The sequence below is a fragment of the Charadrius vociferus genome, unplaced genomic scaffold (genome assembly GCF_000708025.1).
Source record: "Charadrius vociferus isolate BGI_N301 unplaced genomic scaffold, ASM70802v2 scaffold13, whole genome shotgun sequence".
NCBI classification, from domain to species: Eukaryota; Metazoa; Chordata; class Aves; order Charadriiformes; family Charadriidae; genus Charadrius; species Charadrius vociferus.
This window is the reverse complement of record NW_009647763.1, coordinates 4,595,191-4,618,409: the sequence shown is the minus strand read 5'-3', so window position 1 is coordinate 4,618,409 and position 23,219 is coordinate 4,595,191. Positions and strand designations below refer to the sequence as shown.

General features: G+C 42.3%; 1 protein-coding gene across 1 annotated transcript in view; it reads left to right on the top strand.

The window, feature by feature from the left end:
- The window catches only part of SYNJ2 (synaptojanin 2), a 59,818-nt gene extending 42,285 nt beyond the window's left edge, over positions 1 to 17,533 (top strand). The window contains exons 17-26 of the mRNA XM_009882321.1: positions 1,380 to 1,497; positions 4,078 to 4,296; positions 5,511 to 5,589; positions 6,836 to 7,004; positions 7,391 to 7,543; positions 10,194 to 10,328; positions 11,551 to 11,663; positions 12,417 to 12,525; positions 14,662 to 14,864; positions 16,736 to 17,533. Of these exons, the coding sequence (XP_009880623.1) occupies positions 1,380 to 1,497; positions 4,078 to 4,296; positions 5,511 to 5,589; positions 6,836 to 7,004; positions 7,391 to 7,543; positions 10,194 to 10,328; positions 11,551 to 11,663; positions 12,417 to 12,525; positions 14,662 to 14,864; positions 16,736 to 17,533 (2,096 nt within the window). The remainder of the gene's footprint in view (positions 1 to 1,379; positions 1,498 to 4,077; positions 4,297 to 5,510; positions 5,590 to 6,835; positions 7,005 to 7,390; positions 7,544 to 10,193; positions 10,329 to 11,550; positions 11,664 to 12,416; positions 12,526 to 14,661; positions 14,865 to 16,735) is intronic.
- Positions 17,534 to 23,219: the final 5,686 nt, after the last annotated feature.

The window sequence follows — 23,219 nt, the reverse complement described above, 5'->3', positions numbered from 1 at the left end:
TCTCCCAATGTTTATAAAATCTGAACAAATTCATATTAAAAGTGTAATTGCTGGAGAAGTAATTTGGCTTGTGCATGCAGATGTGATTTTTCACATGCCTGGGAACTACAGCTTAGAATCCAAGTCATACCATGAGTATGCTAAGTGTAAAAACTACAAACCAAAACTGGGGCAATGAGAGAGTACATGTCAATGTGTTGCAGAGTTATTCACTCTTATTTAAAGAATGAAAAATAAAGTAAAATAAGGAGCTTAAACCATTGATAGAGATGTAATCTGGAAAAGAAAAACTGTATGAGACATAATAAGGAAGTTAAAACAGCCCTCTTGGCTGCTTTCATTTTAGGAGAAAGAAAAAGCATTTTCAATGCATGTTCCTTAATTTGCATGGCAAGGCTTTCCCCTGGGAGGACTTTAGTTGATGAAGTACACACAGAACGTAGTACCTATCTAGCTGGTCTGCAAGAGCTGAGGCAGATTCCATTCTTTAGAGCTTGTAGGCCTCCAACAGCTAGCTCACGTGGGTTTATAACTGACCCCTTGTCTGTTCACCCACCTTCCGAGCTCTGCAAAGCTTTTCTAAGTAGTTGCTGCCAGAGTTCCTCTCCTGTGCTGCTGGTGTCAAGGCTCTTTTTCCTCTCCGGTCTAATTCTTTTGCCTTGCTTCTTTTTGCTGCTATAGGCTAGAGGACTGTTCACCTTCTGAGAAGAAAGTGTAGTCCCAGTGCAAATGATTAGGCAGAAATGCCATATTCCATGTTAACTCATTTTCAGCTCCATGGAAAAGAGATAGAGTTATCCATTAGCCCAAACACTAACCTAAAATCTTTCCTGTTATTGACAGTAATGTAATATCTCACTCTAGCATAATGTCTGGAGCACTTTCTGTCATCTTAATGCATTGCAAAGGAAGTATTTGGAGGTTGGATGTGCACGGGGTTGCTTTCTCCTCTCTTGTGTATTATTTCTCCAAACCCTGTGTATTAGTCAGATTTGCAGTGTATTTTGCAAGCACGATGTCTGTCTCTATGCTCAATAATGGGACAGGAGGAAAAATACTAATATGTCTTTCTGTCAACCCCGATTATCCAGCTAATTGACTGGGATTGACTGGGTGACATTCAGGTTAATCATTTTGCAGGTGTCTTATTCTAGTGATCCGCTGTCTCTGTTGCACTCCCTGTCCTTTCTTTATTTTTTCCCTAGTCTCTATCTTGTAAATCCTGTAGGGTACAAGCTTTTCTTTGAATGCTGTATACAAGAACAAAAAAACCCCACCTCCCACTATGAGGGTCTGTGAAGTGCATCCTAATAAATAGCTTTTAACTGTTAGTAAAACTAGCTTTGAGTGAGTTTTAAATTACATTTTGTGCTGCACAGCTGGAGAGATCAATCTTCTAGACAGTGATCTGAATGCTGAAACTAAAGTCAGGCACACCTGGACCCCTGGAGCCTTGATGTACTATGGGAGAGCGGAGCTGCAAGCATCTGACCACAGGTAAAGTCCGAAGCAAATAATCAGAGAAAGGGCCACTGAATTATACCTTCAGAGTGAGGGACTGACTCTGACCGTAACAGGAATTACACCCTTAATCTGTGTTCAGTATCCATTTGGTGGTTTTTTTTTCCCCTCATGGTGGGTTTTATACCAGGGTGGCAATATGTATGGCCCTGTATTGATTTCTGCTGCACAGCAATCTCAGCAAGGGTTGGATAATTTGCAGCAACAGGTATAGAAAACTGAGGGCTTTCTGTTGCTCGGTTTTGGAAAGCTCCGATACCAAAACAGGCTGCTCTGATGGATTTCCAGTCAGCTTGCTGTGGGAGAGGAGGAGGTTGGGACTGTGTGGCCTGAAGGGGTGTAAGCTGTGTACATAGGGCCAGGTGTGACCCTTTCGAAGTAGTGAAGTGTTGGGCTTCTGGGCTTCCCCTAGAAATTGGGATGGAAGAAGGAGGAAAAAACAAAAGACCAGTGCTTCTGGTTGGTCCATATCATTAACTTCTCTTTAGGGATACGAATTACTTTTCTTTGTTAAACTTGCCACTGCTTCACTTCTCTGAAACAAATTCTGTAATAAATACACCTTGAAAGTTCCCTTGCATTCAGAATAATCTTTGTCTCACCCATTGCATGCTCTATGGACATGCTGCAATATTGTTCCTCATAGCAGCGCTCGCTGACCTACAATAGATGTCTCTGTGTTTCTCGTGGTGCTCTCGCATGCAAGGACTGTTCTGTATTCCTCCAGCAATAGAAGAATATGCCTCTTGCAATCAATTTCTCTGTGTCAAGGCTTTGACATTGCTGTGTTCCACAAAGCACAGTGGAACTGCTGCACTCATTATATAGGACCCTGAGGATGCAATCTGTGAAACGTGGCTGTTGTACATTAGTTTTCTATTTCAGCAAACTTTACTGCAAAAACTGCTCTTTAATTACAGTCAGCAGGTTTGCTTTCCCAAGGTTTGTGCCGGAAAAAGGGCTTAAAACTATATCTTTGTGACATATGGAAATGCATTATGATTCACAGTGCTTATAGAAATCATTAACACTTCCTATATATTTTTTTTTTCTTTTTACTATTCCTTTCTAGCTCTGCTGTTGTTGCCTTCATATGTTGTGGTAATGCATATTCCACAGCCTGCTGTATTGCAAGTAGGAGGCAGCAATTTTGACATAGAAGAGCAGCCATCCCAGTTACTGCTCTGCGTGTATGTGCAGGTCGAATGTGGATTGCATCCACTGAGATGAGACTTTACTCTTTCAGACAGCTTTCTGAATTTTATTTAGATTTAACACACGGAAGAAATGACTGAAGAAGCAAGTTTGCAGTGTTGGCTGCTTATAATGTGATGGATTGACATATGTTTGCTACATAACCATGTTGTACACTTAGAGTACCTTGTCCTTAGTTTTTCAAAGAAGACACCTTTATGTGGCTTGCCTAAGAGAAAATAATATATTGTCTTCCCGATCTGTACATGTTTTGGGAGACAGCTGTTTGATAATGAGTGAAGTATTTTCAGACTGCAGGTTTGCCAGAAGTGCTACACGCAATGGTTATTTGTATTCCTTTATGGTGTGTCCTCACTGGTACATTCAGCTAATGCAGGGCTGGTAAATATAAATAACAGTGCCCAAGGCAGGATCTTCCACTGCAGCAAAAATGAAACAATCCATGGAACTCTCAACTTCTGGGTTGTATTGCCAGCCACAGCACTTTTTTGCAGTGACACCTTAAGTAACTTGGTCCGCTTTTCTTTCTGTGTAGAACATACATAATAATCACTTCTTTCTAAGGTGTAGCAGGCTTAATTAAATATTTGCAATGAGATTTGACATCGTGGAGTTAAAAATGGTCATAGATGTATAGAGTTTAAAAGATGTATAGAGTTTAAACAGTACACTGTTGTTGTGGTTTAACCCCAGCCAGCAACTAGGACCATGCAGGTGCTTGCTCACGCCCCCCCAACTCCCCCTAGTAGGGCAGGGAGAAGAGTGAGAAAAAGAGGGGAAAGGGGAAAAAAAACTTGTGAGTTAAGATAAAGACAGATTAATAGAACAGTAACGGAAGAGGAAAATAACAATAATAATAACAGTAAAAGAAAATACAAAATAAAGCAATACAACACAAGTCACTCTCACCACTGGATGATCGGTTGCCCATCCCATCCCAAGCAGTGATCGCAAATCCCTGCCCCCCAGCCAACACCCATTTATGTACTGAGCATAACGTCTATGGTATGGAATATTCCTTTGGCCAGCTTGTCCTGTCTATGCTTCCTCTCAGCTTCTGTGGGAAGCTGAAGAAGTCCTTGACTAATGTAAACGGCACTTAGCAACAACTAAAACAATATGTGTTATCAGCTTTATTCTTACATTAAAATCAAAACATAGCAGCTACTAGAAAGAAAGTTAACTCTATCCCAGTGAAACCAGGACAACTGTTTGTCCTTCACACAACTAAGTGCTTACCCGTCCTGCTGCTTGACGTTGATTTAAATTTTATATAAGCGTTTCCAATTGGGTGATGTTGATCTTAATTTTAAATTAGCATTTCTCCTTTGTTTCACGTAGGCCAGTGTTAGCTATTGTAGAAGTGGAAGTTCAGGAAGTTAATCAAGCTGCCCGTGAGAGTGTCTTCCACGAAGTGTCATCTTTCCAGGGACCACTGGATGCCACAGTAGTGGTAAATCTGCTATCACCAACGCCTGAAGAGAAAAATGAATTTCCTGAGGACTTGCGTACAGAGCTTATGCAAATGTTTGAGGATTATGGAACTATTGTTCTGGTCAGGTAAGTTTGGGATCTAAAATGGCATGTCATCTATTAAAAAACACAGACTGGAAATTCCCTTTTTGTCCTGACAGAATTAACTTCGTATTAGAAAGTAGTATGCTGAATTCCTTTACTGCATGTTGAATTCTTCATTAGAAATAGAACACAGGTGGTTTGAATATCTTTTAGCTCTCGTCAACCTGTTAAAGAAATAGTCTAACAGCTCTCTTGGCTGAGCGGAGGAGAATTTTATTCAGTACAGCACCATAAAGCAGAGGCTTTGATGTGAATCATCGCCTTTAGATTCAGGCCTCATTTCCATGCATTGCTTCTGCTGGCGGGTCCTCGGGCCCTGCTTCACTTCCTGCGAGGAGGTCTCCTCTCTTCCAGCACTCTTTCACACTCCCGAGGATTTCCTGGCTGGCACTCCTTTCTTTTGGGGGTCATTTTGCTTATTTTTTAATTGTATGGTTTCTCACTGTTTTATCACCTACTGAGTTTGAGAGGGAGAGTGTGATACCTTCTGGCAGAGCAGTTCCATTTCATTCTCCTTGACTCTGTACAGGGCTCCAGCATAGCTATGAGACTTCTGTTTTGAGAAATACAGGCAAAAGACCTGACGGTTGACCTGGGAAACAAGACCAGAAACTCGTGTATGTTGTATTTGACCCATTTATTAATGAAGAAAACTGGTGACCTGTTGTTGTATAGTTTTATGAAGTACCAAATATAAGTTGCGGGTTCAAAAGCAGCCCTGCAGGAGCAGCAGCACCGCCTTGCTTGTGAAGAAAAGAAGCAAGAAAAAAACCCCATGCTTGGTGGTTTAGTTTTGTTTTGTTTTAGTTGCTTTAGAGCTTGATGGTATACTAGTCGTTGGGAACGTCACATGTCCTCTGAGGTGAGGGATATGCAGAGCCACGGAAGTTAGTACAGAGGGAGTGTGGATGTCAAACTTGGTATCCTGTCAATGGCTGCTGAGGTGTTTGTAGTGCTGCTTCAGGGGCGATACAGTAAAGGGCAGGGTGCTGGGGTCACACGAGGGAGGATGGAGGAGAGGAAGAGCCCAACTGGGATTCCTAGATCACTTGCTCCTCCCCAAAAAATAGTTGTGAGGAAAATACAACTAAAACCAATTGCATAGCTATGCAAAACTATCATGCTTGCCTTTAAGGCTTTTTATTTAATGGTGAAGTAAACTGCACTGTTTTCTCTCCTCTCCCTTTTTTTACTAGGATCAGTGGAGGTCAAATGCTGGTGACATTTGCAGACAGCAAGTCAGCTCTTCGTGTTATGGATATAGATGGTGTAAAAGTAAGACTCTCTCAACCCTATAATAATAATTTCATAATCAATTTCTCAAAAAGTGGTTGCTTAGAATGTGATAGTTGAGTTTCTAGCTAAATCAAGTAGCATTATTTTGAAGAAACTTAGTGCTCACAAAGTCCTTAGCTTTCACAGCTGCTGAGGCTTTTAATGCAGTATTTCAGTTTCAGGAGGGCAGGAGGTCACTTTTTTTGGAGCTCCTAAGCAGTGCTTGGAATCTGGCCTCTGATACCACTGCAGAGTACATGGACTCAGTCATTGTTCTGGCACTTAAAGCAGTTCTCCTGAGATTATGTCTGACTTCATAGTGCTGCCAAAGAATCCTCACGATTGTGATTGGAGATTTATCTGATACACTTGATAGAAACAAAAAACCTCCTTCTACCAACATGATTCATTGGCCTCCATGGCAAACTCAGCATTAGCAGTAGGAGTTTACCTTCCCATCCTTCCTTCCCACGCACATACTCTACAATTCATCAGCCCCCTCATTTATGGTGACAAAACTGTTTGTGGGGCTGTACTGTAAACTTAACACTGAAGTAATGGATTTAACCCTTGTTCTTTCATATTTGGAGTTTTATCTTTTAATTTGGCTCATTTCATTGATGTAATTTATAGCACAGAGCAAAACACAATTGTATGTGCACAGTGTGTGAAGGTGATGGGAACCTGGGTCGGGAAGTTTCCAAACTAATTTTACTGCCAAAGCTGCTGGTGTGGATGCATCTCACCCCAAATGTCATGGAGCAACACATATAAGCAGCTGTGGTCTTTATCTGTTTAATAATATACCTCCCATATACATCAAACATCATATTTGGGATTTTCTGAGCAGAGTGTCTCCTTACAGATGGCAGCAGGTAGCAAACTCTTATGTGTTTTAAAGCTACCGACTCAAAAATGGAATCCTCCCACACCGTTATTACTATCACAGTATCATTTTGACGATTTTTGATGTTTCACCTGTTTCTCAAGTATTTCCCAAATGCAGCAGCAGTGCTTTTGAGCTGTGAACCTAATTTTCTTTCAAGAATATTCTTACTGTCTGAGAACTTGGTTCTGGGGGTAGGAAGAGTGCTTCCTTTTCATTTAGCTTCTGAAATGAAGTTTTAGTTGCATCAGTTTCTGAAGCAGTTGTACAACAGACTGGTAGCACTTGCTTATTCTGTTCAGTTGCTCTCACTTTGCAAAGTTGCTTGGCAAAGGGGAAACAATTCTTTCTTTGCCTTAGGTTAGAGGCAGAAGAGTGAAGATCCGGCCCAAGACTAAGGACTGGCTAAAGGGCCTTCAGGAGGAAATCGCTCGAAAACGGGACAGCATTGTCCCCGTGTCCCCCACGGCAAACTCCTGTCTTCTGGAAGAAAATTTTGACTTCTCAAGTTTGGACTATGACTCAGAAGGTGAGCAGCAGGTTTCTAAGCTAAGTTGTGAGAAAGCTTTGCTGACTTTGGTTGCACAGCAAAGGTACAGTATGAGTGTCAGTGGTATCATAATTTGTAACGAAGCCACACTTCTTAAAAAGAGGATTGTAACTAAAGCCGTGACCCTGCACTGTGCCTGGGCAGAAAACTGTTGTTTAGATTGTCCTATCAATTTAGTATTATATTATATGTTATTAAATCCAATGTATGGTACAGTTGTCTGTATAGAAACAACCTGTAATGAAACACATGGGTTACACATGAAGTTTGCCTAACCTGTATATTAAATTCATTGATTGGTAGTAGGGGGGAGACAGAGAATGCATTTTCTCACTAATTCTTTGTTATCTAATATTTTAATTCAGGTGATATCGTTGAGGATGAAGATGATTATTTAGATGATGCTTTGTGTCAACACCTAGTAGCAGACATGGTAGAAGATATGCCTGAGGGCTCTGGACATTTTGCATCCGTAGCTCTTTTAAACAAATCTGGACAAAACCCACGGCAGTGTAAAGGTAAAGTATCTACCTTCCTTGAAGTAAGACGTGAAGGTTTGGGTTTTTGTTCTCCTTTTGTCTATATTTTCCTGTTCCTGTATATTTTTATTGTAGGTCCTACAAAGATGAACATGTACTAAAAAGATGATCTTCATGCTCAACCTGCCCTGAGTTAGTGACTGCAACTGAGGCCTTCAGGCATAACAACAATACAAATAATGAAGCTTAGATCCTCCTTCTCTCTAGCCCGGGGCAAGCCAAGAATGCTGAGAAATGCTAGTTTCCTTTTATAGTCAGGAGGAATTAAGTCTTTTTATCCATTTGATGTTGTTTCAGCACCAGAGCATACAACAAGTTGTGCATTGTTTTCTTACTGGTGAGGGCCAGAGCAAAATTAAACCAAAGCAATCCTGTCAATTCAGCGATGGGCTTGGCTCTGTCCTTTGAGTAATAGCTGTGGCAGTGCAGTCAGGTGTAAGCTGGGCACTACAGGAGGTTGTTGTATTCAAATGACTTACTTCAAAGAGACCTAAAGTTTCTCATTTGCTCCAATTTTATTTATTTCTGAAGAAGTCTAGGTTCACACAACAGGTATATTCATTCTTTTAGTGCCTTGTAAATGTGTTACCTTTTTTCCTGGTCACCTGGCTTGTTTGCACATTATTGTGAAATGGCTTGGTAAAGAGAAGATAAAGCTGTGAAGAGAATAGTTATAAAAGCTGCAGCAAGAACTAGCCGAGCCAGTGGTGGTCTTACACTGGGATGTGATCAGGACATGCTTCGGTGACCAAGCATTTACAAGCTGGGTCACGTATTAAACGCTTCATCGTGACAGCAAGTGATTCAGTAGCTGTCTTTTTGCACTCTCTCTGAAGTGCTTTGTCTTCTGACATAAAAGTGAAAACTTTAATACCTTCAAAGGTTGAGTCAGGAGTAGAGTTCAAAAAGATTAAATGAAATTCGTAAGTTTACACGGACAGATTTTTCCGAACCGTCAGAGTGATATACAGCTTTCTTGCCCACCTTGAGTCATAGGCTAGGTGCAGTGTGGCCAGAGCCAGAAACCTAGCCCTGAGTCAAGGAGTAATATGTCAGTATTAAATACTGTGAAGCCAATCACTTTGTATTATAGGATGCCTTGCCCTCCAAACACCTCTGGCCTACTGTGTGATGATTCATTAAGCTATAGAGAATTGCAGTGATTCTTTTCACCCACACTAACTCTTCTCCACAAAAAATATTACAAAGTAAACGGAGATTATAAAGTATAGTTTGAAGGAGGTCAAGGTGGGGTCATGATCTCACACAACTCAAAATACGATATATTCAGTCCATCTTGAAAGTCTCTGCAATTTCAGATGCCTCCATAAGCTTCCAATTCTGCCTGAGCAACTCCTGATTGAAGATGCGATGATTGTACAGCTCATGTTAGACGCAGATGGAAACCAGCCATGGGCAGAACAGTGTGTATGTGTGTTCCTGAGGTCAGAGAAGGGCATAGCCTCACGAAACTGATGTCCCTGAAAGCCGTTGCCTAAAACCAGCAGCCTTTTAGGGGAAGGGATAGAGTGGTGGTGGCTGGTTTTTGTCTTGTATTCAATGTTACTGCCAGAATTTCAAGCCATGCTTTTAGGAGCCTGCATGACTCCTTGGATCCTACTGGTGACCCTGGACCTGCAGCTTAGAAGTAATGAAAATGCAGAGAGAAGGGGGAGGGCGGGTTGGACAGATCACACGCTGTGTCTCCGTAGCTGCCATCCGCTGCTGAGTGGGAGTAGGAAGCTGTGAGGCAGCTTGGTATTCCCTGCAGAACACAGCTTTCTGAAAAACAAGAACTTGTGTAAAAATGACTGAAGTATGAGAGACTGCTGCTGCACAATTCCTTCCTTATCGTCTCCAAACCAGGAGACAAAACTAAACCCAGTGGATTTTAGAGCCCTAAAAAAGAGCTGCATGGCTGGGCAGCTGTAGCGGGGTGAGAGAACTGCAGCGAAAGCCCTCACTACAGCAGACTGGGAGACTGAAGCAATCCCTACTTCTCGCCTCTCCAGCTGTCAGAGAGGCTTAGACAGGATGAAAGACTGTGTAATTACCTAGTCGTGTAAGGTGCAGCCAAGGGCTAGCACATTGAGGCAGACGTACCTGTTAGGAAATGTTGCTGGAAAGCAGAGATGTGGTGAGTGAGCCATTCAGACAGATTTTTCTCTGGCGTAAAAACAATTCTCCTGACCAAGGAAAGCTGTCTAATTCTCAGAGGGAATTCCTGTGTTCAGGAAGGAAGAGCAAGGGATTGACAGTGACTAGCCGCCTCGTGGCTGCCGTGACACAGATTGAATGAGAGCAGGTTGCTGCCAAGCGAAAAGCTCAGAACCTGACAAGGTGACTAGTAACCCTGAAATCCAATGCAGGCAGTCTTTGTGTCAGCAAAAACAGTTAATAAATGCTGGAAAAGGAGAGGGAGAAGTGTTTGACAAAAGGGTAGATGTTTCCTGGAGTGGGAGCAGGGAGACATTTGGGGAGAGCAAAACAATATGAAAGGAGCCATGTCATGTTGCTGAGATATCTCTTTGAGGCTTGCCATTCATAATCACCTCTCTTCTGACCGCTGAGATTTGGTGCATCTCACCTAGTGGGTATTTAATACAGATCCTTTCTAAAATTTCCCTAGATGATACGGACCTGGCCGATTTGAAGCGGGAGCTGGAGGCAAGTGGGGAACGCCACCGCCGGACTCCAAGCAGGTCTCTGTCCATTCCTACCAGGCCTCGGCCGCTTCAGCCGCCACAGAGGCCTCCCCCTCCTGGTGAGTTTAACTTTCTTTAACATTGCATTGGCCCCAGCTGAACAGTTTTGCCTGCCATTTCTGGGTGACAAAGAAAGCAATACTTTGTTCCAAAATGTCAGGCTTGTACTCGCTTCCCAGTCTTTTTCAGCCTGACTACAGCTGCAGTTAGCAACAGGAAAGGTTTGTCTTTGGGATATCAGATACTCCACAAAAAAAAAAAAAGCCTTTAATGAGGAGAATGGTCCATATGTTTCATACTAACTCATCACTTAGGTTAGCGAGTTGACCAGCCACTTTGTGGCCACAAAAATAAGTATCAGTATTTATGCCTGCTGACTTCCAAAGTCACTGAATGTTTTCCTACAGTTTCTTTGCTTCTGACTTAATTGTAATCTTCTTTTTAAAAAGCTTTGACAAAATACTTGTTCTGGATAGTTTTTGTCCTTTCCTATTTTGCGAGCAATTCTTGCATGCTTTTGTGTTTATGAAAGAAATGCAAAGTGGCTTAAGATTTTCAGTGAGGCACAAAGGGGAAGTAATGCTTTTTACCTAAGTTCTACGCACCTGAGATGCCATCAGTGCTGTGCTGCTCCTGTTTTTGTGGCCGCTTCTGGATGAATGCCGATTGCTAGATGAGCATAATCATCTTTGCCATGTGTATGACACAAGCTATATGTCACACTTTTCTTGCAGCCTGAAAGTCTCTCTTCTGTGTGTATTTTCCAGTCTTAAAGTTTCCGTCAAACTCACTGCTGGAAGATGAGTTCTTCAGGATTATTCCCATTAATTTCTGAATTTGTTGCACAGAAGTGCAGCACTGGTATCTGCATTTCTGCATATCTGCCTGGAACGCAATGTTAATGCTCAGCTGAGGTTATTAAATTATCTAAATGAAAGCAAGGCTAAGTAGGAAACTGCTTTCTGAAACATTTCAAGATTTCAGCATTTTATTCTGTGTTGAGATTTTTTTTTTTCACCTTACATTAGACCAATAATGGTTCAGCCTATCACTCCTAGATTAAAGTGCCTGGCTCTTGGCACTCAGGCAGAGGGACTCAGGGTTCCTGGTGTCCTACAGGAAGGTCTTGCTTAATATGTCTGTCCCTGGAGGAGTAGGGTGGGTGACAGTGTCTCTTTTATTTATCACAAACAATTTCAAAGCGCGCTGTTTTTGCTCCATTGCAGATAAAATGTCGTACCAGCTCTTGAACGTAAAAAGTCATTTTTATTGCTCTTTCAGCTGGAACATCAGGCAAAAAGTCCCCCTCAGATGGTTCCCTCTCTCCAGGAAGCCACTCCACCTGCTCCATCCTGGCAACGGCAAAGCTGCTACCCGGAGCCCCTCAGCAGCCAGTGAGTCCTGCCGCTCAGCGTGGCCGCTTAGCGTTGTCCTGCTCTCCCCCATCTACACAGACACTACCGACACTGAGCATCACGTATGTGATGCACCTGTCATACAAGGGAAGGAAGTCCATCACATGCCTAAGCTGGAAATGCTCTGATGAACTTCTTGTACCGTAATACGAGGCTGTAGGACCTGCTAGACACCAGGGAAATGTTATCAAATTACCAGGAATAAGAAAGGCCAAAGCAGGAGGGAGAGAATGGTGCAAGACCAGGGCACTGTTGGTTTATTCCATGTGCTGCTTTCTGACAGATGCTAACTTGAATTTTTGACACCATGATAATATGCTTTAATTCTTTTCTTACCTCTTTTTTGATGGGCCATGCTAGTGATCTGAATACAGGAAAAGTCTTGACCATTGTCAGCGAGGCTACTAGCCCTCCGAGTAGACCAAGACCGGAATGTGGAAACACCTCCCCACTCCTTGTTGAATGAGAACCCTAATGTATTGAACAAGGGGTGGCTAAGGGACTAGCTGTGGTGATAAGCCATTGGCCTGTCTGTCACCTGCTACCAAAGGGGTAGTATCTGCCAAAAGACCGCCTACCATTTCTGTAGTATTTGTAGATTCTGTTTTTGCCAGTGGCTATTCAGCAGTTTTACAGGTTTGTGAGCTTAGCTGTAGGATTACAGGTGTACAAGAAAAATCAGTTCTCTCAAGATTACTCGTTCTTTTTTTTTTTTTTTTTTTTTTTTTTAAGCCTAAAGTCCGGACTGGAATAAGTAAACCTTACAACGTCAAGCAGATCAAAACCACCACAGCTGAGGAAGCAGAAGAAGCTATTAGATGTCTTATGGAAGCTAAAGGAGGTGAGCACAGCTTTCTAACTGACTTCTAAAAATCTTTAAAGAAAGAAAACTGTAGGTGTATGCATCCATCCCATCATAGCCCAGATGCACATATTTCTATTCAGAAGCTCACCTGAACACTGACATATGCATTCTTGCAAGATTGTACTTGGAGTTCTCTGTCAGTTTTGATAATATTAACCTTTTTTTTCAAGATTACTCAAGTTGTATATTTTGTTGTAGAACCTGTTACTAGGAGCATCTTGGGTTATTTATGTCCAGATTTAGTCTGAAAAATTTAAAGATAAAGGTGGGATCTTACTGAACTGATGGTGCCTGTGTTATCTCAGAGTTGCATAAAGGATATTTGCTGCTGTGTTTAGTGAACGCTCACTATTCCAAGCAGAACTAGAGAGCAAATACAGCTGTGGGAGAAGTAAGCTGGATTCTATTCACATTTGGACAGCAAGTACAATTGCAACCTAGATAGAAGCTTGCACCACTTTAGCTTGAATAGCTAAGCTAAAAGGCTACTCTGAGTTTAGGCTCTTTATCTAATCCCTGGAGAAGAGAGCTTCTTGCAAGGGCAAGTTAGAGCAGGAAACTGCCTTAGGTATTGAAATTTTGGCAGTGTGAATATACCCTCCAGGGTTACAAGTAGTCTTTCTGTTGATGCTGTTTGAATGAGAAAGAATGCAGCATGACTCTGAGATAGGTACCTGAGTTTGCAAGGCTCTCAGTTTAGGAGAAAAACATGCCTTTTCATTTGTAAATAGAGCAAATGCAGTCTGGAATAATCCAGTTTAATTAGGAATATCATAAGGCATCTTGATGTTTGTTCCTCAGAGAGTACTGTTCATTATTATTGCTTACAAGTATCTAAAGGGTGGGTTGAAGGAGGATGGAGCCAGACTCTTTTCACTGGTTCCCACTGACAGGACGAGGGGCAATGGGCACAAGTTGGAACACAGGAAGTTCCGTTCAAATACACGGAAAAACTTCTTTACGGTGAGGGTGACAGAGCACTGGCACAGGCTGCCCAGGGGGGTTGTGGAGTCCCCTTCTCTGGAGATTTTCAAGACCCGCCTGGATGCAGTCCTGAGTGATGTGCTCTGGGCAGTCCTGCTTTAGCAGGGGAGTTGGACTAGATGATCTCTAGAGGTCTCTTCCAACTCTGAAAATTCTGTGATCCTGTGATTTGGTTTTGAAATCAGATTTACTCTCCATTAATTCTGAAATTCACATAAAGCATTTCACTCAGTGTGGGTAAGGAAACTAGTCCGGTCAGCATCACTTTCAGTCCCTTGTGCTGTACCACCAGTTGGCATTTACAGTTCTTCCCAAAGTATTCTACAAGACGTGCTTGGTATCATTATCGTGTCCTAAGAAGACTTAGGACCTGAGTCCAGTACTCCTGAACTCATGGCCAGTGTTTTTTTTCCATTTGGCCAAATGGTGGCACAGCACTGCTGGTTTGGCATGAAATTATTTCAGACAGGGGAGTTTTTCCCTAAGTCCCTCTTACAAATATGATAGGATTACAAAGGTCTGTGTTTATGTCTAAAACCTACCTTCCTGGCCTGAGCCAGCCCTGTAGGCACGCGCATTTGGGGAAACATGATTGTGAAAGAAATTATCTTGAAGCTACATTCTGATCAAAACAGAAGAGAGCAGGACCCAGAGGAGGGCAACAGAAACGGTGAGAGGGCTGGAGAGCCTCTCCTCTGAGGACAGGCTGGGAGAGTTGGGGTTGTTCAACCTGGAGAAGACAAGGCTCCGGGGAGACCTTATTGCAGCCTTCCTGTACCTAAAGGGGGCTTATAAGAAAGATGGGGAGAGATTTTTTAGCAGGGCCTGTTGTGACAGGACAAGGGTTAATGACTTTAAACTGAAAGAGGGAAGATTTAGACTAGACACAAGGAAGAAATCTTTTACAATGAGGGTGGTGAAACACTGGCCTGGGTTGCCTAGAGAGGTGTTAGATGCCCCATCCCTGGAAACATCCAAGTGAGGTTGGACGGGGCTCTGAGCAACCTCATCTGTTTTAAGATATGCCTGCTTATTGCAGGGGGGTTGGACGAGATGACCTTTAAAGGTCCCTCCCAACCCAAACTGTTCTATGATCAGGCCAAGACGCTATTTATTTTTGCTTTTCAGGACTACAGGAAGATGCAGTAAAGCCTGCTCCAGCTAGAAACCAAACGTTCACCAAACCTGAGCCTCTTCCCAGCATCACAAAGTCAGCATCATTTCAAGGGTCGCAGGCGGCACCAGTGCTTGTGCCCCATCGCCCACCACCCAAAGTTCCAACTACGAAGAAGCCAGTACCTCTGCAAAGGACCAGAGTCAAGGCAGAAAATGTAAGACAGTTGCACCAAAATGCATTCAGCGTCTGTTACACAATGCGAATGATGGCAAGAGGGGTGGGCTGTTAAAAAGTTTGTATGAAGTCCTATCGTTTAAAGTTCTTAGCCAGCAGGTGCTGAAATGATTTTGCGTGTTGCGGTCAGCAAGGCATAAAAAACTAAGAAAGCTCGGAAAGGCAAGAGAGCCTTGAGTTCCTTACTCAGCCGTTTTCAGCTTTTCTATTTGTCAGTCCATTCTCTTAGATTTTGTTACTTTTCTCCCGTCTTGTCTAAACCTTGTTAGGAATTAAGACGTATCCCTTCTTTATCAGTGTTTACTTTTGACCACGTCACGAGTCGTCTGCTCTGTAATGATTTGAGGCAGCTTCTTCATCAGTCTGCTGTTCTGTGTCCTGCTCAGAGACATCTAGCTGGGAAAGGCTGGGATTCAGCCTTTCACTTTGAATTCTGGATTCTACTCAACAGTTCAGGTTCTTAAAAATACAGACCTGTAGGTGTTTGGGTTTTAATCTCTGTCAGGTCTTTACAATGGAGATAATAGTTCTTCACCTCTAAAGCTATTAAAATGAGTATTTAATGGTGAAAGCAATTTAAGTACAAGAGAGAGACAAATATAACCTTTTATATTCTTCCTTTGACAGAACCTCTGCTAGGAAGCTCTGTTCGAAGTTGTTAGGACTCCTGCCTTACCTTCCTTTGTAAAGCCATTCACCCCTTCTCTGTAATAGACTTTGTGCCATCTCTACTTAGCATATTCCCAAAAGAAAAAAAAAACAAACAGACAGCACAGGGTGTGTGCCCTTTCCTTGAACACTCAATAACAAGGAATGGTCTGATTATTTTGTTTATGTTGTTACCGTTCCCAGGGCACTCCTGAAAGGTGGTGAGAGGGATTGCTATTTTGGTGTTAGTTATGTGATCTCCTGCAGGAATACAACTATTTCAGTTTGACTCTGCTTCAGACTTCCACTCCTTCCTCCATCTGAATGAATTCAGATGGGAGTTGTGTGCTGGAAAGCCTCTACCCAACCCACATCTATCGTTAAGAAAGCACGCAATCAAACATGGACAACTTAAGAACAGTACCTAGACAGAAGTGGCAGGGGATATGTCCATCATGAAATATTGACTAAATAGTTTGACTGCATTAAAAAGCCTGTGTATTATCTTTTAATACTATGTGAGAGTAATAAAGAATCAAAATGCTTTCATTCAGTCACACTGAGTGTGAGAAATCTGAAGCAGCCCTTGCCCTCTTGGACTGAGCTGGGCTCCAGTTATTTACATATTTTTAAATGGTGGACATATGCTAGATTGTACTTTGGGAGCTTACTTTTAGCTTCAGTTTCTAGCATCAGTGAGACATGACAGAGCCATTAATGCATTTCTTGGGTTAGCTTAAGCTAATTGTCCTTTAACCTTATCCATCAGAATGTGTCCAAAGGCATGCGCTAATGGCCCCATTGATTTAGCCCTCCCCATGTATTCTTGCTTAAATATTAGTCAGCAGAGAGATGTAACAAATAATTAACTCTGCAGAACTGTGTCAATTTGGCCCCGAGCAAAATCCTAACATAAAAGTGAGATGGTTAGAAAGAGATGTATTTCTCATACAGGGAGTGAACAGGCTGTAGGGTCCTTCTCCACTAGCACATGGCTCCAAGGCACTATGCATGAGAACAGAACCAAGCAGGTACAGTGAAAGCTGTGCTGTCAAGCTGCCTCTTTGTACTGCTTTTTTTTCTTTTTCCTGTACTGTCAGGTTTTCTCAGTAACGCCATCAATAAGACTTGCACTAGTAGCAGTGACTCAGAGTTTAAGGTACCCTTTTTGTTCTCAATTTTCTTGTTCCTTTTCCCCCTCAGGCCATGTCTACAGAAGAGCAATTTGACCAGCAGACAGTACAGTCTCCTTTTGGCTTGCCAGAGCCCTGTCTAGAAGCCGGAGCTATTCTTACTCCGACCAGGATTACTCCAGTCCCTAAACCCAGGACACCACAACCTGGGAAGCCTCAGGAGAGCAGAGGGAGCAGTGAAAGGCAGCTCCCCTCAGCAAGCATGGCTGAGGCCATCGCACTGCCTCCCCAGAACGCTTCCTTTGCCCCAAAGGTTCCACCACGAAGAAAGAAGTCAGCTCCTGCAGCTCTTCATCTGCAAGTTCTCCAGAGCAGCGACAACCCACTTTTTAGTGGGTTAATGTTCAACTCCAACAACAATGTTGGGTTGTGTCTCCAGTCTCAGGATGCCCGTGTCCCCGCGCAGTCTGCTCTCTCAGCTCCTACATCCTCCACCAGCCCAGAAAACAACACAACTCAGCAGTTGGCACCAAATGCCGCAGAATTAATGGCTAACCTTCAGGGCCCTCCTGTACCAGAAGGCCAGCATCCACAGCTCTCGGATACCAACTCACTTCCAGAGAACACCACTCTTTTGGACTTGGAAGTGGATTCTTCCTGCCCTCTTTCCATACAGGCGGCATCAGCTGCTTCTCCAGCACACACTCCAGAAAATTTAAAACACCCCAGCTTGAAAGATTTCAGTCACTGGGTTACGTTTAGTGACGATGAAGACAGTAGTGCACTGTCAGAAGGGTTCAATAAACTGCTTGTCTTGGAACAAAACAAAAATACCTTGATGAAGACAAATACTGATTTAGAATTGTAAAATTTTGTCCCCATAATGTTCTTATAGAAATCATAATTTTGATGCAAAATAAAAATAAATCTTCTGCACAAAGACTTTTATTTAAGGAACTAGATCATCTGTCCATGCTACATTTCATTTTCATGTTTAAAGATAAAGCTACTGCCCCTGGAGGGAAGCATATAGATTATATACAACCTAACATTATCTCTGGCTTGTTTGAAAGTTCTTTAATGTAAGTTATTTCTTTTTATTAATCCATTTTATGATGTTTTATTTCATTTCGGGTACAAATCACTTGTAAAAACATGTAATGATGTATGGAAAAAAGACATTAGAAAAACATTTTCCTGTGAAATTCATATATTAATCAATTTCTGTCACTTGAAATAAAGCACCCTTATCTTGAATAGTTAGACTGCTACAGTTACTCTGGAACAAATATCCAGAAGGGGAATATATACCAGTATAACTACAGTGGTACCACTGCTGCTGTTCTGCTACTTAGTTCCTGCTGCGGAAACAAGGCTTGGACAGTAGATCTTAAGTAGCTGGTGTGTTGGCATGCCCTAATACTTACCTTGTGAAACTCATTCCTGTGTTAAAAGTCAAATGGAAGGTGTGTACTACGAGGCTGTAAAGCAGGACCATGAGAAACGATGCCCAGGCATCAGCGAAAACCACCTGTTTTTACTCCAGCCCAGGCAAGTGAACCCCTGTGTTACAACAGACCTCTTCTAAGTGCTGTGCTGCGTTACTGTCAGAACGTGCCATGTCAGTCTTTTGTTTCCACAGTGCAGATGAGGAAAGCACTGGTCTTGGAACCTAACTTTGTGCAAGTGCAGTGCAGGCTCTCGTGGCCTGAAAGTAAGCCACAAGCACATGACTGGGGACAGCAGAACCCTCCTGCAGAGAAGAAGAGTTGCTTACAGCCAAGTAATGAGTTTGCCCACTCACAGTAAAGCTCAGCTTGGACACCAAACTGGTAGGCTGGTAGGGGGTGGAACTGTGTAGAGCTACTGCTCTTGCTGTGCGTTTCTGCTGATCATCAGCTATGCAGTCTGTTTATTTTGTACCAGGGAAGGAGCCGCCGTGTGCTTCCCATTCACCTCAGCAGCTGTGGTAACGCCATGCAGCCCTGAGAAACAATATGATCACTGAACATGAACTGGGAAGGCAAAGAAAGGGAATTTGAAATGGGCAACTGCACTAAGACTAAGGACAAATTGAAGAAGCATGTAAATAAAGCAGTTGTTCAGGTCCACTGTGCATCTGTACAGGGAGTATACCTAGGAGACAGCTAAAATGCATAGACTAAGACTAACTGGGAAGCAACTGCAAATATCTGTTCTACGCAGGTTCTTGCAAACAGAAGGTTTAAAAGATGATCGTGTTCAATGGTTCAGAATGTGACAGCCTAGACAGGGGAAACACACACACCCCCACACTGTAGAAACTCCAGGCAAGTACATGCCTGCTTTGCTTCTCCCTTTTCCTTACCCAGTATTCCACCAGAGCCTGTAGGGCGAGTGTTTCAGGTGGGTCTATAGGTCACTTACCACGGTGAGCCGGCTCATGAATAGTGCTGCTCAGCTCAAAGCACACTTGATCTTCATAATCTCTCATTCATTAGCAAGCCAGCAGTCATGCTTCTCAGAAGCCCAAGATTTTGGCAAGCATAATCCATGGTGCTAAATGCGTCTGTTATCTGCTCTAGCTGTGCAGGCTTTTGCCTTGCCTGTGCACTAAAACTGTACGCTATAGATGCCATTTGTTCAAAGCAGGCAGTTAAAAATGATAAACAGATTGCAACTTGTCATGGTAAATTAAGTGAAGCATCAAGATCTTTTATTATTAAAATAAGGAGAGCATTTTTAAGCAGTTGGTAAAGCTGAAAAAATGCCTCGTTTTCAGTGGTTTTTTGCAGAAAAAAGTATATTAAAATAAAGCCCAAAGGTCTTTTTTTCAATGGTTTGTTCTCAGCTTCTTGGAAACTGGGAATTCAGCCATGTTCTTACTTGTAGTGCCTACCTGTTTCACTGCCACTACTGAATTTTGAGCACAGGACATCATGTAAGAGAGCAGGCTGCCTTTGTCTGAGCACCTGCCATCCTCCTCTGCTCCCTTCTTTGCCAGACACCAAAAATTTTTAAAAAAATTTTTTTTTAAGAAAAAAAAAAAACAAAACAAAACCTTCAAAGGCCAAACCAATAAAACCCAGCTTCTTACTAAGCTTCTTATGTGACTGCCAGTTTAACACTGTAGCAGGTTGGTGATTAATGCTGAAGCAAGATAGTTGATTCCCTACAAGTTGACACAGAGCCTTACCCTCTTCCTCCTTCTCTTAAAAAAAAAACAAAAAAACCCAGAGAATATTTATGGGCACATTTTAGTATAAAACATTAAGAGCAGTAAAAAAAGAGTACGTTATATGACCATATCCAACATTTTCTGCAAAGATAATTAACAGCTCTAGGACAGCTAATTTACATGTTAATGAAAGTGTTAGCAGGAAAACCAATTAAAGGGGATTTATACAAGTCAAATAAAATCTGCCTTATTACTCTCCTTGAATAAGAGCAGTATCTGGCCTTTAGCATTATATCTTATGTCTATGTATGCGGCAAGCTGCCTGATAAAGTATGAATCCCTGCAGCTAGCTGGTTTATACTATCAGTGACAGCGTACACTGTTCAGTCGCAGCAAATCAAGGGAAAGGAACAGACAGCCCCACTGAAAAGGTTATGGCAAAGAGTGAGGAATCTCCTGTCTCAATATATTACCTTCCACACTGCTGCCCAACACCCCAGCCGAGTGTTTTTCAGAGGCAGGTGCTTGTGACCTGGAGTCTAGTAGTTTTAATGGTCAGGAGAAGCTAAGCAGGGCCAGACTTACTCCGCATTTGGGAAACCACTACAGAAAACTCAGACTGGAGGAGGTCGTGATTCTTTCCTTCTCATTCAGGATTAAGCCAGGCCCCAACGCAATGATGTGGGAAAAAAAAGGCCAAGTAACCTGAAAGTAACCTGAACCGTCGATACCTGACATCCACAACTAGGGAACACACAGCACGGCTCTGTTCTCAGCTCTGCTGCCCATTCTCACTGGGACATTATCACTGGAAATCAATGTTCTCAGTGACAGCTATCAGTTTTGAGGGCCATAGAATGGGTGGTAGGGAGTGGCTATCCCATGACAGTTTTCATGTTGTAAACCCAGTACTTACTTAGGAAATCTTAAAATTGTTGATGCTGGCTGTGAAGCCAGGTATGAACGACTTACCAGATGCAAGTATGTAAGTGTCTGTGTGCTTATTTAACGTGAGAAACTTTGGCAGGAGACTAACACCATGTGAACTTGCCCTGGACCCTGCAGTACAGGAACTTTAAGTTGCTACGGGCATCCTGGTTGTTCAGCTGCATTCGTGTTTGGGGTGGGGTAAGTGGTTCTCCTTGGTATAGCAACTGCCCGATTTAGCTTTTTTATGTGGGTGATCACTGAAACAAACAAAAAGAAAGAGAACCAAACCCAAAATATTGTTTAGAATTTCCACTCTGACAAAACGACATTTTTGCTTTTTCCTCTTGGTCCAGAATTGACATTTTCACCAGATGGATAATTTCTCCTTTCTCGCTAGCTGCTCTGCCTGGCACCATGGAGCACAAATCACAGTGAAAGCCAGTTTGCACTACTGTAATCACAGCAATTAAAAACCTGATGACTGTTGCTACTAGAAATACCAATACAGTTATACAAGACTGCTGAACAACAAGTGCGAGAGGATTGACAAACTCCTATTAGTGACACCAGGGAAGCGCAAAAGCGTAAGTTTTTAATGGGAAGCAGACAAATTCTACGCAACAGACCTTCTGGCCCTCAAACCAATGTCTGTATGTGGTTTAGGAGGCACTGTTGCAAAATCCAAAAGCACAACTGTTCAGTCTGGCAAAGCATAGATGACCGACTGCACCCCCCCAATACTGTGCCTCTTACTGAAGATGAAGAGTAAACATTATGCTCTTCCAGCATTAGACAATCACATAAAAGTAATGCAGGTCTTCGACAAAAGTGAACATGATCCAGAGCATTAATTTGGCAGATCATTCACCTTTAATACATTTTGTGACATATCTAGTACATACTAAAAAACACATTTCATTACTATATTCAAAAAAATCCAAACCCAAAACCCAGCAATACCCCCCCCTCAAAATATTAGTTTTAAAAGTTACACATATATACATACAGTTACAAAAAGGAGAAAGTTACCTCAGGAGTTCCAGTTACAGTAACAAAACATAGATGCATTTACTGAGATTAATGTGTAATGTCATTGATCACTGTAAACCAAAGAAGTCTATTAAAATCAGTACGAGATTTGTCACACTAAACAGGCAGTTATTAGAAGTCTTGTCTATTCACAACGAGTTCCACATACCCTCTACTTTGTGAATACAAAGTGTTCCAATATATTTACACTCTGAAGTTTAAACCACAGTGTAAAAAGGATAAGCCTCTTTAGAAGTTACGACAGTCCTGTTATATTTTCTACCTGAAATACTGCCACGCAGTGTTCTTACCTACATTTTGGTTAGGGGGGAAAATGCTCTTTGTGCCAGTGTAGTGCTGTACGTTCTCTGTGCTGCTCTTGTGAATTTTACTATGCAACTCCAGCAGGTCAAGGCTCAACCTCCAGAAGTGCACTTTCAGAGGTAGTGTCCTCCCGGGCTGGAGTGCTCTCAAGTGGGAACAGCGGAGGTGGCCTCAGGACCTGGCAGAACTGCAGTGGCCACTGGCACCTGCACCAAGCCTGTGCAGAACTGCAAGGTGCATCCCACCTCTTTGGTAGTTTTCACAGCCATAATTTTAAGGCCAGTAATATGAGATCCATCTCACATAAGTGACGCTAAGAGACATCTTAAACCTGTCACCAATACAGGCCTTATTTAACAAATGGTCAGCTAGGACAGCATAGCTGAGTTATAGCCTGTGTTTGTTTTCAGAGAGGGTTGAGGGTGTAAAGAAAGGAAGGAAAGAGACCACAATTAGACTAGGCTGCTTATAACTACATTGCAAACTGTCTAAGACTTTGAAAAAGTGACTGAGCGTTGCCATTTTTTTTTCTAAAAATACTTATTTCTCATCAGTACTATTAAGTTACCCTGAACATAAAATAAACATAAACTCAAATAAGACAACACTGCTGTTTTTCCTCTACATCTACACCAATAAATACAGTAGGGCCTCAAGAAACCAAAACATCTGGGATCTTCTGCATTTCCCATGGGGCCTTATGATCGCCTGAATTTTTTCCTGCTTTACTTTCTCTATCTGAGCTCCAAAATCTAAGCATTAGCTTTCTTGTCAGGGCCTACATTTGTCTTACTCCACTCGAGCATTTTCAATCCTCTTCTTTAAATCAGCTAAAGTAGAAGTTTCTAAATGAGTAACATGAGCCAGGGATTTGAATGTACCTTCTTCTCGGTATGTCCCAAGAGTAAAGCAAAAGAGCTAAGCCTCTGTTCTGTATCTTCTGTGTGAACAAGCACAGAACTGCTCTGAGTCTGACTAGATACACACTGTCCTAAATAAAGCAATCTCACAAGCTGTTAAGATTAAGAGAGAAATGTAAAAGAAGGTGAACATTTGTTTAGTTTTCACTTATACAAACAGATTAAAACTACAATTGTCTATGCAAGACAATGTA